Source organism: Cupressus sempervirens, chromosome 9 (assembly GCF_028749045.1).
Source record: "Cupressus sempervirens isolate cs-2001-9-10 chromosome 9, ASM2874904v1, whole genome shotgun sequence".
In the NCBI taxonomy this organism is placed as follows: Eukaryota; Viridiplantae; Streptophyta; class Pinopsida; order Cupressales; family Cupressaceae; genus Cupressus; species Cupressus sempervirens.
In genome coordinates, this window is record NC_143126.1 from 286,088,446 (window position 1) to 286,106,025 (window position 17,580).

Here is a 17,580-nt window from a genome sequence, read left to right on the forward strand (position 1 = left end):
AGTACACAAAGAAAAAAAAAATCATGACATAAGTCAAGCATTAAGTGTTGTGTTTAAAAATTTAAGTGTGTTAACTGATACTGAGTTCTGAAGACAAGGATCAAATGCTTGCAGGAAGGTAAGATCACATGATGATACTGGGTAAGACCAAACCAATAAGTGTTGAAAAACACTCGATGTCAATGGGTGTTGAAAAACACCATTTGTGAGGTGTCCTAAAGACTAACGCATCCAAGAGACCAAAGCTAACATAGTTATGCCCCCAAGATAGACCAATTCCAAACCAAGGCAACAAGGACAAGGCATGATGGAGAAAGGCTAAGTGTCGAGGACATGTGCTAAGAAACAGGGGTGCAAAGGCCTCAAGTAGCACCCGTTTCCAAGTTTTCACCACTTGGATTTTTTTTATTTTTTTTTCAGGACTTTTTTTTATTTTTTATTTTTATTTTATTTTTTTGAATTTTTGAATTTTATTTTTTTTGTATTTTTGGAATATATAATTTTTTTGAAGATACGGTGGGCGCCAAAAATGTGTGCTAAAATGTTGTCACACTTCTATGAATCATTACATGTAAGGAAACTCAAGAATGAGCCCTCACAAATCGATCCATAGCTCTCTACTCATAGAGTGCAAGGGTTTGCAATGGAGGCCCTCAGTTTGACCTATTTTTTGTGCCCATGCAAGTACACCATGAGATGAGAGATTCAAAGAGGAAAAGAAAAAATGCTAGTCTCCATGATCTTCAAATATGCATGAAAATAAAATCTAATCTATGAAATCAAAATCTAATCTATAAATGCAAGATCTAAGCTAAAAGCCCATGATGGGTGCAAGAGAGAAAAAGACAAGAAAATAGAAGTTCTCCACAAAAAGCTTTTGTATTCAAACTCCTTCAAAAATTGGTCTTCAAACCTGCAGCATAACGATAGCATAATCATGGGTCTCTAACATGAGGAGAGGGCTCTCCCTTATAAAGGAAATTATGGAGGTGAGAGGCTTCTCACAACCAATATGGGATAATAGAGCTTGATCCCCATGAGACAAAATTCCACCAATGAGAAAAGAGGAGTGGTTGAGAAGAAAGTGGTGATCCATGTGACACAAGATTCCACCAATTAGAAAAGAGAAGTGGTTGAGGAGAAAGTGGAAAGATGAATCCCACTTAAATCATTTTTTTAAGTGAAAAGAAATTAAATAAAAAGAATTTATTTTATTTCTTTTTTTTCATCAAAAGAGATATTTAAGTGGAATTTTTATTTAATTAAAAGGGAGCAAGTTCTTTTTAATTAAATAGAATATATTTAATTAAATTAAAAGAGAGGTTTTTCTCTTAATTAATTAAATGTGGATGAACTGTTTAATTAAAAGAGAGGTTTTCTTTTAATTAAATGGGGATTTTATTTTATTTAATTAAAAGAGAAGATTTTCTTTTAATTAAATAAGACTTGGAATAAGATGATCAATCTTAGAAATGAAATAAATCGAATTTGATCAAGGAAATTGATTTGAATTGATTTAATAAAATATTACAAACCATTGATTCAGAAAATTTGATAAATTGATAAATTGAATAATGGGGGCCCATAGTCTAGGCGACCATTTTTGGGTGCATACAACCATAAGGTATAGATTCCCCATGCCCAGAATTGAGGATCTATTGGATCAACTAGGAGGAGCTTTCTATTTCACCAAGATAGACTTGAAGTTTGGCTACCATAAAATCAGAATAAAACTAGGTGATGAATGGAAGACAACATTGAAAACTACTGAAGGTTTGTTTGAATGGTTAGTAATGCCCTTTGGGTTAAGCAATGCCCCTAGCACTTTTATGAGGCTTATAAATGAGATATTCATATATTTTATTAGAAAATATGTTATTATTTACCTTGATGGCATACTAATATTCAATCATAGCAAGGAGGAACATCTTGATCATGTAGAATAGGTACTAAGGAGGCTGCATTAGCACAAGTCGGTGATCAACTTGGAAAAGTGCATGTTTATGAAGAAGGAACTTGTGTTCCAAGGATTTGTGATCTCACAAGGTACCCTCAAGATGGACCCTGAGAAGGTTGAAGCAATCATCAACTAGTCCCCACCAAAGAACCAAGGTGATGTAAGAAGCTTCCATGGGCTTGCCACCTTCTATAGGAAGTTTATCAAAAACTTTAGTCATGTGTGTGCACCCATACTTGACACCATCAAAGGAGGAAAGAAGACTAAATTTTCTTGGACAAAGGAAGCCAATGATGCATTTCAATACTTGAAGAATAGAGTCTCTCAGTACCCAATCTTGGTTCTTCCTAATTTCAATAAGGTTTTCACTATGGTAAACAATGCAAGCAATTTGGCCATAGGTGCAGTCCTAAGTCGAGAAGGTAAGGTAGTAGATTTATTTTATGAGAAACTAAAGAAAAAGTTTTCAGCTTATGACTTGGAGCTGTATGCTATCGTACAAGCCCTCAAGAAATGGAGGCACTATCTAATTCCAAAGGAGTTTGTATTAAGTGCAAGCCCTCAAGAAATGGAGGCACTGTCTAATTCCAAAAGAGTTTGTAGTATACATTGACAACCATGCTTTGAGTTTCTTCAATTCTCAAGAAAAGCTCTCTATCAGACATTTGAAATGGATGGAGTGGTTGTAGGCTTATACTTTCAACATCAAACATAAGAAAGGTATTGGAAACAAAGTTGTTGATGCCCTTAGTACAAGGGTTGGTCTAGTTGAAGAAGTAAAACTACAAAGTGTGGGAATTGATTCCCTCAAGCACTTATATGCTATTGATCCTAATTTTGCAAAGATTTTTCAAGTCTGCATAGAGATGGTTGGAAGATACCATATAGATTTCTCTGAATATCTGATTTAGAATGGACTCCTATTGAAAGGAGCTCACTTATTCATTCCCAAATGCCTAATGAGGACAAATATCATCAGGGAGAAACATTGTGGTGGTCTAGGAGGGCATTTTGGCATTGACAATACAACATACATGGTGAAAAGAAGTTATTACTGACCAAAGATGAACAATGAGGTAAAGAAGTTCATTGAAACTTGTACCATTTGTCAACAAGCCAAAGGTGTTTCAACAAATTACAGATTATATCAACCCTTATCAATCCACACAAGACCTTGGGAATCAATCTCAATGGATTTTGTCATGGGGCTACCTAGAATTAAGCAAGGTTTTGATAGTGTTTTTGTGGTGGTCCACATTATACCATGTAAAAGCACAAATGATGTTTCTCATATTGCACATCTTTTCTTTAAGGAAGTAGTTAGGATACATGGTTTACCACAAACTATTGTATCAAATAGGGATGTAAAATTTCAAGGCTATTTTTGGAGAAATATTTTTAAGAAACTTGGTACGAACCTAACCTACAGTTGTGCCTACCATCCACAAACTGATGGGCAGACTAAGGTGGTAAATGCATCTTTAAGAAATCTCCTAAGATGCCTCACAAAGTAGTATGCTTAGATTTAGGATCTACTCTTGCCCCAAGAAAAATTTTCATTTAACGACTCCATAAATAGATCAACAAGTAAGACTCCCTTCCAAGAAGTGTATGGTCTTCATCCCAAGGGACTGTTGGACTTGGTAGAACTACCATTTGATTTCAAAATTAGTGCTCAAGGAGAAGAATTAGAAGAACTCATTACAAACGTCCAACATGAGTTCAAGGAAGCATTACAAAGATCAACACTGAAATACAAGGAACACACTAATAAGAAAAGAAGGGAAATCCACTTTAAAGCTGGAGACAAGTTTTGGGCATATTTGAGAAAAGAGAGACTACCTAAAGGTAGATATTCCAAACTTCAGATGAAAAAATTTGGACCATGCAGTATACTCAACAAGATGGGTGAAAATACATATGAGATCTCCCTTCCTGCTCCCTTGAAAATTTCTCCAGTCTTCAATTTTGTAGACCTCACCCCATACAAAAGCGTAGCAAGTTCAGTAAGTGAACAAAGTGAGCAAGCAGACATCCATAGTGAAGACTATGTAGCTAATCTCCCTCAAAGCAAACCAAAGAAGAAATTTTGGACACCAAGTTGCTAAAAAAAACTAGAACCAAGAAGTACATGTAGTGCTTAGTCAAGTGGAAAGGGCTCCCAAATATTGATGCAAATTGGAAGATAGAAGACCATATCAAACAACATGGTACTTCTATGGAGCAATTACCCTCAAGTAGGAAGATGAATTTTCAAGCACAAGGGGAGTATGGTGCAGGATCACCCACAATAAATCAATATCAAACCTTAGATCCACATATAAAACCTCAAATCTTAATATAAAATGTTGGAAAGATTAATCAATAGGCATCTACGCCAAAATTGTATGTCCTAGCTCCAAGATTAGCACTATTATAAGACCTTGGTCAACTATGGTCAAAGATAGTCAAAAGGCCTAGAATATTAGGATTTTGGATTATTTCAGGTTTTATCATGTTTAGGAACTATTTGGGTCATTAGATGTAAGTTTTCATAACATTTGTTTGTAAAGTGCAAAAAGTGCAAAAAATGCAAAATTGCTTGAAAAGTTGTTAAGCAACTTTTTGTAATTCAAAGAAAAAACTTCCCCAGTGGCCATAAAAAGTTTGAAATGTTGTCATGACCATTGAAAGGCCTATAATAAGCCCTTTTATGCGGGTGATAGGCATAAACAATGTACTTTCAATTTTCAAATCAATAAAATACCTTATTTTACTGTAACAACATGTTATTCTATGTCATATAGATTTGTACGGGCCCTTCCAAAGTTTAAGACCTACATTTACGGATAGGTGGATGAAGTAACTTTCTAATGCTTCTAGTTTTAAGTCTCCATCTATTCCCTAACTCAAGATATTCACATTTTTGTGTAAGTAGGTTCAAATTTCTTGCTAACCTGGGGTTTTGAAGCATTTTCAAGCATAGAGGAGGATTTCACCATGGGAATTTAACAACTTTCGATGAAATCCTATTATTGGATATGTATATTAAGATGCAAGTGAATTTAAGTTTTTACTTGCAAGGATCATTGAGAAATTTGATGCCCTAGGCATGCATTTCCCATGTGCATGCTAGGAAAAGGATGCAACATCTCCCACAACTCCAACCAGACTTGGCATCAAGGCTTGGAATCAAGTTTGTAACTTTTCTAGGGTTATCCTCACATTTTTCCACAATTTTTTTTGTATTATGGAGTCCTAGAACATGTGATTCCTTTGTAAATGGAGGCCTAATTACCCTAGTTGCCTAAGCAAGAAAGTGAAAAAAAACCCATTTGTTTGTGTTATCAAACCCTAGTGCCTTAATATGTTTTGTAATTCCCAAAAGGGTGTCCAAAAATGAATTTGTTTCTCTGGGTTGTGTGGAGATATTTCCTTTAAAATTTGATTTTCATCAAAAAGGGCTACTAGTCTTTTTTGGATGATTTAACAAAGCAACTATGTGGAAAAACTTACATAGTTTGGTTTTAACCATTGTTTCATGTCATTGGTGACCTAAATAGACTATTCCAATGTGTTGGATTCTTCCTTGGTCATTTGAAGAACTTTAAGGTTGTTTTCCAAAAAATTGGTCAATTTGTGCATTGTGAACAACTTGTGATAAGTTGTCTTGTTCGTAGGGTTCCCTAGTGATTAGGGTTTTCCTTGTTTAGGTGTAGGGTTTTTATAACCTATTATCATCTTTGTAGCACTTATGATTGATGCTTTCACATTTGATCATCTTTACCAAGAGATTTGGTTGAAGGACTTCAGTGAAGAGGGTTTTTGGACCAGTTGATCATCCTATTGATCAGTCCCATTGGGCTCCATTGCATCAAGTAGCCAAAGGAGAGATCAAGTGCCAAGGGGAAGAAATTGCAACTATCACTACTAAGTGATACAACCTTTAGACCTTATGATGTCACTCATGTAGATGAGAAAGGCGATGAGTTAGTGAACCTTAATGAGGTAATTACATTACCGACATATGATTTGAATAATCTTATGCTAGAGAAAATGCAAGAATTGCAAATCTTGTTAAGTCATAAGGTAAAACAAGAACAACTTAGAAGGGAGAAAAAGAGAAGACAAGTACTTCATACTGTTGAAGATATTTTTATAGATGCATTCAAAATCTCATATGTAAATAATCAACATACAATTTTGGATCAACTAGTGTATGTAGTTGATAGAATTTAAACAGATGATATAGAGACAAATGAGAAGTTATTACAATGGTTTGAAATAAAACTGGAGCATAAAGTGTTGTAGAAAGTTTCACATGAACTTGTACAGAGACAAGCCAAGATTTCTACATCTATTACATAGTTGGAAACAATTTTGAAGACCATCAATTCTTTATATTTAAAATTATGTGACATAAATTTCTTTACAATAGATACTACACACCCATTAGAGATATTTCATGCGAGCATAGGAGATAATGTTATTATGTTGGGCAAGAACGCAAGTTCAAGCTCATCCTCTTACAGAAAACTATGCAAGTTCAAGCTCATCCTCTTACAGAAAACTATGCAAGTTCAAGCTCATCCTCTTACAGAAAACTAACATTCAAATCACAAGAGGTTAGCCAAGCTCATGGCTAAAGGTATAGAGATAAGGAATAATTTGGCATTGATTCAACTTCACTTATTGCTGCACATAGAGATAATTCAGAAGGTAATCTCTATTTTTAGAGATATTTTGAAGAAAGAGACATTTTTCCAATATTACTGGATTCATTGATCTAACTGTTGAGCTAGAAATTTAATTTCATATTTTGGAATAGGTACAGGAAAGATCAAACCAAGGCTATGCTAATATTGTGGCAAGTCATCAACTATTCTTTGATAAGTATCAACTAACCCCAACAACCCCATGTTCTATTAGTGACAAAAACAAAGGGATAAGGATAAGAAAGGGGAACGCAATAATCAAATAGGGGGAGATAAGAAATAAAGGAGAAGCTTAAGGTAATGAACAAATGTGTAGATCAAAGATTAGATATCAGATTTTACAGGAGTGCATTATGGTCTCAAGGGGAGTATACATTTTTGGAATGAAATGATTTCATGACACAACGTTTTTGCCACTAATGTCAAAGTGGGGGTGTTGATCTCTAAGCCTATGTTGTTTATTAGTGTCCAAACACTTAGTCATTTGCAAGTCATTTACTAGGAAATATTACAAGGTTATCATTGTGACTGAGTTATCTAGCAATGGTTGAGTATACAACACTTATTCCGAGCAGAAGAGTAATTACCGAGCAATTAGTAGAGATCAAGAAGAGATATGAGCCAAGAAATATAGAATGAGACAAGAAATATAATGAAGACCAAGCATACTAATAAGTTATATAGAAGTCAAGTAATAGCACAAAGGCTTATGCATGACTGATCGTCAATGTATTGAAGAGTCAAGTAGTTCAATTTTGGTATGAGAGTCTATAATGGCACAAATTCATATGTATACCATTTTGGTTGACTTTTCTATGATATTTAATATTTGAAGAGCTAGCTAAGATGTTTATTACACATCATTGTAGAAGGTAATGATCCATAGGTGAGTGATTCAACCAATTAGAAAAAGGGATGTAAACGACCAAAGATGGTGAAGTGTAAACCATCGATCAAGATCTAGAACCTTCACAAATCATCTAATTAAAGAGGATTCTAACCCTATAATTATAAGGAGTATGAGAGAAATATTGTGAGCGTATGAAGAAGGATAAGTTTAAGAGCAAAGCAGATAGAGAGAAATTGGAGCAGTGAAGGACTGAAAAGAGTTATCATATTAGGAGAATCAGATTAGTGATACAACAAGGAGGAGACCAATATTAGCTTGCAAAGCATATTGAGGGTCAGGTATTGAATCAATTATTGTTAATTGAAGTAAAGTAAATCTCTTAATAGATTGGACCTATCAGGCCTATTATGTAAATCTCCTAATAGAGTCATTACTTCATTGTGAGTGTAAATTGTTTAACAAGGTGAGACCTAATAGTCTATTAAGCTTTTAACAGGCCAGACCCCTCACATGGTAGACCATATTTTATGATCAAAGATTGTAACCTGATAGGTTAACTTTATTGTTGCAACAGTGTAGATTTGTAAATTTCATCCCCGCCCTAGATTTACCTTCATCTTGAAGTGTTTCTGGGTTACCAAATCATTGTGTTATGTGTTGAATTATTTATGGGTGTGATGTATTTCATTTATGTTTCAATATTTCATTTTTAATGGTAGATCTATGAGATGAATTAGTTTTGAATTTATTTTATTGGTTTTGAAGCTAAAGATTAAGATCCTGATTCACCCCACCCCCCCTCTACCCCCTCTCAGAATCTTGTTTCCCATATACTTATTCCAAAAATTGCCACACACATAGAATCTTATTTTTACAATTGCAAACAAAGTTAGAAACAAGTACTAGTAACAAAAATAAGCTCTCTACTTAATGGCATTTTAAAATTTGTTATTTTAGTCCCAATTGTAGGGAAGAGGATTCTCTAAGATCCCTCTTCCTAGGAAGTGTTTTCCTTGGGTTCCCCTACTCTCCCTAAATGTATTCAAATTCAATCTAGACACATGTGCCCATGGTGAGAGTTCAAACTTAGAAGCTTACTTGTCTGCCCAGTTCTAGAAGTAAAAAAATTAGATCTATTTCAATTCATTCCTATTTGGATCACACATGCACATGAGTTATCTCATATTATCTTAAACTTTATTTACAATTTTAGTAAGGTTATTTATCTCTAGATTTAGTAATTTTTCTAGAAACTTTGCCATTCCTATTCTTCTTTCTAAGTAGCAAATGGAAAGAAGCCCCAAAAGCATAGATATTGTATTTAATCTCTTTTATTTATATTTGGTCAATCATATTCATCTCAATGTGGTGTGTTATTCCAATGTGTCTTAGGGAGTGAGAATTGGTCCCCCTTGATTCACATTTCCTATTGTACAAAATCATGACAAAATCCAAGCATGAAAGTAATAAAATCATGTGAACTATCCTAATCCATCAATGAATCTACAAAGATGAAATTGAGAAAAATAATAAATTCAATCCTAACATTATACAAACCCTTCATTTTAATCTATCATTTTATTTTCTTCTCTAATTTAATTGGTTTCACAAATAGATTGAGTGTGCAAAATGACAATACAAGGATAAATGAATAATTTTAAAGCATAAGAGAAAAAATACTCAAAAGATCATGGTTGGAAAGAAGAGGAGAAAGAGGCTAATTTATATAGTTTTAGATTTGAGTAGACAAACATAATAGAAGGTCATCAATGATCATGATCAAATGCGATGATGAGTTAAGTGGAGAGAAAAAAAAAATTATTATTTCTTAGTGGGACAAAAAATGGAAGGTCTATAAGTAGACATAAAGGATGAAGATGTAAGAGTGGAGGAGAGTTAAATGTGTAGGAAAAAATGGAACAGAAATTAGTGACATCAAATCACAACTAGAGTAAATTATAATTAAAAATGTTAATCTACTCACATGTTAAGACATTTGGTAATTAAATAAGTTGAATTATATAGATGATAAAAGGGAGGAAATATAAAATATATTTATTAAATAAAGTGTTGGCGTTATGATAAGGGATAAAATAAATTAATTTTCTTCACTAAAAATATTAATCTACTCACATGTTAAGACATTAGGTAATTAAATAAACTAAATTATAAAGATGATAAAGGGAGGAAATAAAAAAATATATTTATTTAATAATGGGTTGACATTAGGATAAGGAATAAAATAAATATTTTTTCCTCTAGGATAGACATATTTATTAAATTAAACATGTTATAGAGGATACAATATAATGAAATTAGTAATTAACTAAATAATTATCATTATTTAAATAATTAATAAATGGTACTATATGAAAAATAATGGAAATCAAACACACGCCATAGAGGGACAATTAGAAAGTGGCACAAACACCAAGAAGTGGAAAAAAGTCATTAAAGATTACCACCAACATGTTAAACAATGACAAATAATCATTAGAGAATGACACAAGCATGTTAGAGAGTGGCATAGAGATGTTAAAATGTGGCACTATAGGAATTGACCATTGTTTAGGGTTTGCAATATGCAAAGGTTTGTACTCTTTCAAGATTTTTAGATAAATTCATAATTTATAGTTTCTAAGCATAAACAATAATCAAGTCATTAGAAATTTATAATAATTCACCAATAAATCATTCTTAACATCAAATATTGTAATTCTTTTAACTATATTTAAATAGTATTCAAAAGCTTCAAGGTTCAAGTAAGAAACTCTCCTAAGCTTCTAAGTATTTAGAAAGAAAATTGTGTGCACTTCACCAAAAAATCTTATACATCTATATCCAAAGTGTTATCTTTAGACAAATTATTGGTCAATTTGTAAAAATAACTTTGACATGAAAGAATGGTGCAATATTGATATTTGTTTAGATTATTATTATTATTATTGATCGATAATCAGTTAAAGCCTAGTTTATTTATTTATTGAGATTAATTATTATTATGTGTTAAGCTTGTGTAGATGAGACTCACAATTTACTGTTATTGCCTTGATGTATTTTTAGAGTATTAAAATCAACAAGATCATAGAATTAAATAATTGGTTGTCAAACATGCACACAATTTTTTCTTGAACTTGAAACATAAACCATAAAAAATATGTAAATTTACACAAGTAAAATATAGGAATATTTCTAAAAGAATAAGAAAAATCATTTATAGGCTACAAGCATCAAAATTCTTTTTCAAATTAGAGAGGCAGAGATTTTCTTTACTTTTGCTAGTGAATCCTCACCTTATTTGAGGTGACAATCTTTTGATGTGATCAAATAGCCTATTAAAAGGGGTCGTTTAAAAAAAATATAATTAAATGTTATTTTTGTCTATAATTAAACATACATATTTCTCTTCTATAATCATCTAGATAAAGGTTTAAATGACTAAGAATTATTACAATTGAATGCCATGAATTATTGTACACTAATCCTAAGGGAATAGAAGCACTTGTTTCTAAAAAAAGAGGAGAAAATAATTGGATAAAAGAATTATTTTCTTCATGGGGAGATTCCATACGCCATGTTTTAATCACTCAAGGAAAGAACATAACCTTCCCATACACCATGCTTAACATACTCTAAGGAAAGAATATAACCCAATCTTTTGCGAGAAAATCTTTTGTGCCAAATAGTGGTGAATTGATTTGTCTTCACTAAAAAGAACTTTTATATGGTAGCAAGAATTAACTAAGTTAATTTTTACCACTAGGTAAAAAGGGGAAAGTTTATCATCATCAATATTTTTGTGAATGACATAAAGCTTCTCACAATTACAACAATCAAACTCAACCTTCAATTTGTGCTCTCATTATTAACTTACCAATAGGATGTTCTTTATGGGCCTTACAATATAATCTTCTTTTGTTTAGTCCATCATGAAGAGTCTTAAGATGTAGAGAGTAGCCCAAAATTACATTGTTTGAAATATTTATAAGTTAGGCTTGTTGTATGTCAATTTTTATAATATAGACTATTGGCTAACCAACAAGTTAAATGTAAGCTTTGCACTATTATACCTATCAAAATTCGTATGCAAGTTGTGCTCTAACAATGACTTACCAATAGAATGTTCTTCATGGGCCCTAGAGCATAAAGAACTTTTAGTTGATAAGTTGAACATTAGTTGTTCACCAATCAAATTCAACTTTCACATTATGCTCTTCTAATTGACTTACCTATAGAACTATCTTCATAGGCCCTGGAACATAAAGACTAAAGTCAACACTTATACAAAACCTTAGTGAATAAGATAATTGATTTTAAACTTTAGATTTGTTTGTGATTATTAAAAAATCATCAAATCAGCTTCTCTTTTCCAATAGAAAGTTCTTCATGGGCCCTAAAGCATAAAAACTTTTAGTTGATAAGTTGAACATTAGTTGTTCACCATTATACCTATCAAATTCAACTTTCGCAACTTACTTATATAACATTCTTCATGGGCCCTAGAGCATAGAGATTAAAGTCAACACTAATACAAGTCTTTAACTTGGTAGATAAATGCAAATGCCCCACATTATATATTTCATAATAACATTAATTTATTTGTGCATCAACTCATATATATATATATATATATATATATATAGAGAGAGAGAGAGAGAGAGAGAGAGAGAGAGAGAGAGAGTAATTAACAAGTTGAATTGTTTTCCATATCTAGTACATCAATATAGGTGCTTAAAACTACAAGTGAAACTTAATAGAATTAGATTATAGACTTTAAACATTATATTTGTTGTGATCATTATAAAATAATCAAATTAACTTCTCTTCACCTACTTCAATAGTTAAATATCTAGAAGTTCCAAATTGATCTATTAACCTAATTTATAATTTTCTATAAGAAAAAATTATAATAATATGGAGTGATTGAATTGAATTCATTACTTATTTGTTTTTTTATTTTCATATAATTTATGTTGTAATGTTCTCATCCCTAGGAGTTCTCATTTTAATTTAATTCTTATGTTTGATATTAGATCATGTGTACATTTTATTTTAGACTGATATAGGTGTTTAAAACTACTAAATAAACCCAAATGAATTAGATTATAGATTTGAAACATTAGATTTATTTGTGATTATTATAAAATAATCAAGTTAATTTGTCTTCACCTAATTCAATAGTTAAATAAGTTCCCATTGGATCTATCAAGCCAAACAACTTTAAATTAATTCAAATTATTATAAAAAGTGTCTTAAGAAGAACTAATAGATAAGATAATATCATTAAATAAATATAACATTCATTATAGAATGAATCTTAAGAACTAATAGATAAGATAATGTTATTAAATAAATATAACATATCACCCCTTATAATTGCTAAATCAATTAGTAGGACTAAAGATACAAATTTTGCTTCTTGCTTCTTGTTCTGTCCCATAAACCCTTGTTGGTCTCCAATTAGAAATTAATACATTTATCTTATTTTATCATCCATGATAATTAATATAATTAAAAGAAAGTTTATTAAAACAATCAACAAAATATTAATTCTAAATTGCATTCAATTCAAATTTTATATTAAAAACAACTAAACAAATTATTATAGACTTGACTCATTCTCTCCTCAATCTTAAAATTTTATTAAAGAGATCAAATTTCCACAATCCATAGCAAAAATAAACTGATATATTTCTGGATTCGATTGTGTAAAGATTTTTTACCATCAATGTTTCGAATCACACCAAGTGGTCCATCATCATGATATATTTCTGGATTCGATTGTGTAAAGATTTTTTACCATCAACGTTTTTAATCACACCAAGTGATCCATCACCAGGCTGAAGAGAACAAGAAATGTCAAATAAAAATATATTGTCAATAAAAAAATATATAATTAAATTATAATAAAGATAATGATACTCAGAACCAAAATAATGCAAGTATTTCAAAGATTATATTACGCATTATTTGAGATTTTTTTAAGCAACAGATAGATCTCAAATGTCAAACGTCAAATCTACCATTAAGATATACGGAACTAATTATAATTTAAGTTATCTAAGCTTGCAGCAAAATCCGTTTAACCCCAGACATACGACAAAGTCAGGTGATGAGCGATGGGTCCCACTTTTCACCCACGATATTAGACTGGATGTGGTCAAATATTAGATACGTCCGACACATATACTCCGACGGTATACACCAGGACCATATGATATATCCACACCTACAAATATATATTTAACTTCATATCCACATCTATAAATATAAATATATTTCACTTAATACAAGTTAAACGTGTTTCAAAAGTTTTAATATTCAGTGTGGACCTCGCTTATCCACAAATGTATTTACTTGATTAGCCCACACATTATTTTCCGAATGAAAGCAACCCAAGTTTAATCAATTCGCTTTGTCATACCCACGTGTTTGGATCTGTCGGTTCCTTGTTTCTAATAACTTCGTTGACACCATAAACAGAACTATTAAGTGTTTTTTACAGGGGCCCTTATCATTTAGGACGCTTGTTTATGCGCAGATATGAAAAATTTAACCGTAAATGTAGATTTGAGAGAGGTTAACAAAGATGATCGCATTGAATTATCATTCAACCGAAATACATCACATGAACTTCCAAAAAGAAAATAACACTGAACGTACACAGGAACATATACTGTCCAAAGCCCTTTTTAGGGTTTTCCCATAATTTACTAAACAAAACCTAACAAAACGACCCCCCCCACCTGTAGCAGACACCCATCTTCAGCCAAGCTTCACTTCCACCTTCATGCTACCGTTCAACCCCTGGCAGAATTATACAGCAGTGCCTGGAATGAATAGTTTGTCCACCATGGTGGAAAATCAAATTTCAAAAGAATAAACAATGGGATGTGATTATTTGTTTGAATTCAACTGCGTTTCATGAAAACCCATCTATCCAGTTCACAGAAGATTACATCTGTGATTGTTGAACCACCGGGAATTCATGGATGAAGATCGACTACGCAGTTGAATCCCAATAAATCATCACATAATTTGATGTTAGAAGGACAAGATGATGCCATTAAATTGGGATTTTAGATGAATCTTACCAGACTCTCTTGGAGCGTTGCACCTGAAGCATTCCATCCTGCTGGCAAAGTTGTGCTCGTTACATCCAGACCTGCCATTCAGAAAAAAGGACACCTATGAGCAACAAGATGCACATTTTCATAGATATTTTCAATTACTAAATTATTTCACTTTGGTGTGAATCACGGAGCAATTTGATTTGACCTGCCACAAATCCAGTCACCAGACTTCCATCCAGAGCGTCCACCAGATCCAGCGTTGTAGGAAGAGCCGAAGCCAAAACCGCCTCCTCTGGATCCTCCTCGTCCTCCAGAGGATTCGAACCCGCTACCTCCACCACCGCCAGATTCATCCTTACCAGATCCACATTTGAAGCAGCTTGAACGGCTGGCGAAATTGTGTGCGCCACAGCCTCCAGCGGAACAATACCAGTCCCCTGGCCTCACATCAGAGCCCCCTCCGTAACCCCCACTACCACCTCCTCCATAGCCGTAACCTCCTGCTCCTCCTCCTCCTCCTCCCCTGCTGAAGCTTCCATATTCGCTCCTTTCATCTCCACGGGACCCTCCGGGCCTTGGATCTGCACACTTCTGGCACGAATCCCTCCTGCTGAAGTTAAGATGCTGGCATGAAGAACAGTTCCAGTCACCCGGCTTACGATTCATTTTTTTTCGAACTTGACTCGCTCCGTAGAATGCTCAAGCGCTCTGCGTCACAATAGACATTAAAGCAGGAACAATGCCTTTACATTCACTATTTATTATAATCAACCTAAAATTCCAAGCGCCCTGTGATTTTTTTCAAATAGTCGTCTAAAAGAAAGCTGCCTCCATAATTTAGACACGGAATTATCAAAATGCACTGCCAATTAAGGGCAAATTTACAAGCCACACTGAAAATAAGTCGGAAGAAGGGTGAAATTAGACCAGAAGAATTCGACCTTTGCAGGAAAAAAGTCGAAAGAAAGGGAAAATCAGACAAGAAATTTAAATTAACTACTGATTGGGAGCAAAGATCGAACAAAACCTCGAGATGCTTTAAATTTTCACATTTTCCGCTGTTCTGCAGAAGCCGTTATAACTGACGACAAAAAATATGCGCTTTAGGGAGAACAGCCAAAGCTAATCAATTGTGTTAAAAGAAAACCGCCGATTCCGATTTTAAGACATCAGCAACGCAAATCATCAGTTAACTACCGCGAACAAGATAGCAAATTAAGCACAATTTAATTCATGTGAAGGAAAACATTTCCAGAAACGTCTTTCTCAATGTAGAAGTGCAATTCCGCACCATCGAACAAAGTAAACAGACTAGGATAATGAATAGCTTCAATTAAAGAGAAAAACGGAATCTGCATTCTTGAATAAACCGCATCTGGCGAATGGCAAGACATAACAGCTGTCGTCCTAGAGCTAAACAGAAGATTAAACTCCGAAAACCCCTAGTCCAAATTTTCAACCCTAACAAAACATGTTCCTCCGCAAACAAAGAGATTGAAGAGCCTAGGGCAATCTAAGCCAAGAAATTCAAAACTCGCGCAAAAGAATTTTGCGCACAAAAGTTCCAATCGCAGAACAAAGCCACAAACCTTACGCACATAACGAAATCACAGAAAGAAACCTAGTTAATCCACACAAGAACGAAGTTACATAATTCTACTCTCAAATACAACCATACATTCGAATTCAACACAATTTCAGCCAAAAATTGACCGAAATACAAAAATAGCACCGGAATTTACATCGCTAGCAAGAGACTAAATTCAAAATCTAATTTTTCGCAGAGAAATGATTTACATGTCTAAAATGGCTGGAAAACCAAAATATTTAGCTTCATCAAAGAATAAGCACACATTTTTAGCTCAGAAAAGAACAAGAAAACCCCGACTTACAGTGAAATCAGTTGAAAAACAGAGGCTTCTTCGATTCTACAAGCAACAACACAAGAGAAGCGAAAAACAAACTGTAAGGAGCCTTGACAGCCTTGAAATGAGTCCAATTGTTTATATGAGACCTTGTCTTGTGTGTCTAGAACAACCGGATTCATGAATTTATAGTTGTCGGCAGCGCCATGAAGATCGTCGATTGATTTCCCGGCGACCGTATTCCGTGATCCCGGCCGAAACCTTTTTGGGTTTCTGGATTTGCATGAAGGAATAGTATTTGTGCTGAACTTTAATTGATTCTCCTGAGCTGCTCTGTGTATTTTACCCCTCAATTGGAGTAAAATAATTTTGAAGTCCATTCAATTAGATACGCCGAATCTCAACATGGCTGGTCAAAGCAGATGATGGTAAATACAAATTTATTCAAGGGATTCAAAAGGTGTTACTAAACATGTCAGTTGCACCGACCATTGAAAAGCTGTTTCCCCATGTAGCCTACATTTCACAAATGAACCCCATCCCCTCACCTTTCAATTTTTGCTTTTTCTTGTGTTTCCAAGTACTATTTTTATTGCATGGATCTTAGTAACTCAGTGTCCTCTATTTATAAATTATTAAATTTTGGGTCCTTGGCTTATTTTTCATTAAGATGTTTATAATTACGAAGGTAAAAAGTACACGTTTTGTGGGTTTATTGTATCTATTGTGAATTTAACATCCTTTCATAAAAGTTGCAAATTGAGAATGTGATTTTGATTATTTTAATGTTTTTAATGGTCAAGATAAATGAATTGATTTTTATTATAAGTTAACTCATATTCAAACAATTCTTAATTCTTATTAGATTATTTCTCTTGGCAAATTCAAAATTACACATAGACCAAAACTTTTAGATCGTGTGCTTAAGACATGTATAAAAGAGCATTGTCCCTTAAGTAATTAGGATAACAAAAAAAAAAAAAAATGTGAAAACGACATATCTTATAGGTTTGTTGTTTTTATCTTTCATTTCATAGAAATCATTTATGCATACTATGAGTTTGGCTAATTTAACACTTTTCATGATTGAAAAAAGATAAAACTAGCTTTCAAAAACATTGTTTAACTCTGCTCCAATAAT

At 33.1% G+C, this 17,580-nt stretch overlaps 1 protein-coding gene across 2 annotated transcripts; it reads right to left on the reverse strand.

Moving 5' to 3' along the window:
* Nucleotides 1-14,081: 14,081 nt before the first annotated feature.
* Nucleotides 14,082-17,035, reverse strand: LOC149538552 (RNA-binding protein csdA-like). 2 transcript variants are annotated; one of them, XM_089799859.1, is made up of 4 exons: nucleotides 16,467-17,035; nucleotides 14,780-15,282; nucleotides 14,596-14,666; nucleotides 14,082-14,308 (listed from the first exon to the last, which is right to left on the reverse strand). In XM_089799859.1, exons 2-4 carry the CDS (start codon nucleotides 15,238-15,240, stop codon nucleotides 14,295-14,297), a joined length of 546 nt encoding a protein of 181 aa, XP_089655985.1. In that variant the 5' UTR covers nucleotides 15,241-15,282; nucleotides 16,467-17,035; the 3' UTR covers nucleotides 14,082-14,294. The 2 variants fall into 2 exon arrangements, with proteins under 2 accessions (XP_089655985.1, XP_089655984.1); XM_089799858.1 differs by having other exon boundaries at nucleotides 14,082-14,331; nucleotides 16,467-16,840.
* Between the last annotated feature and the right edge of the window lie 545 nt (nucleotides 17,036-17,580).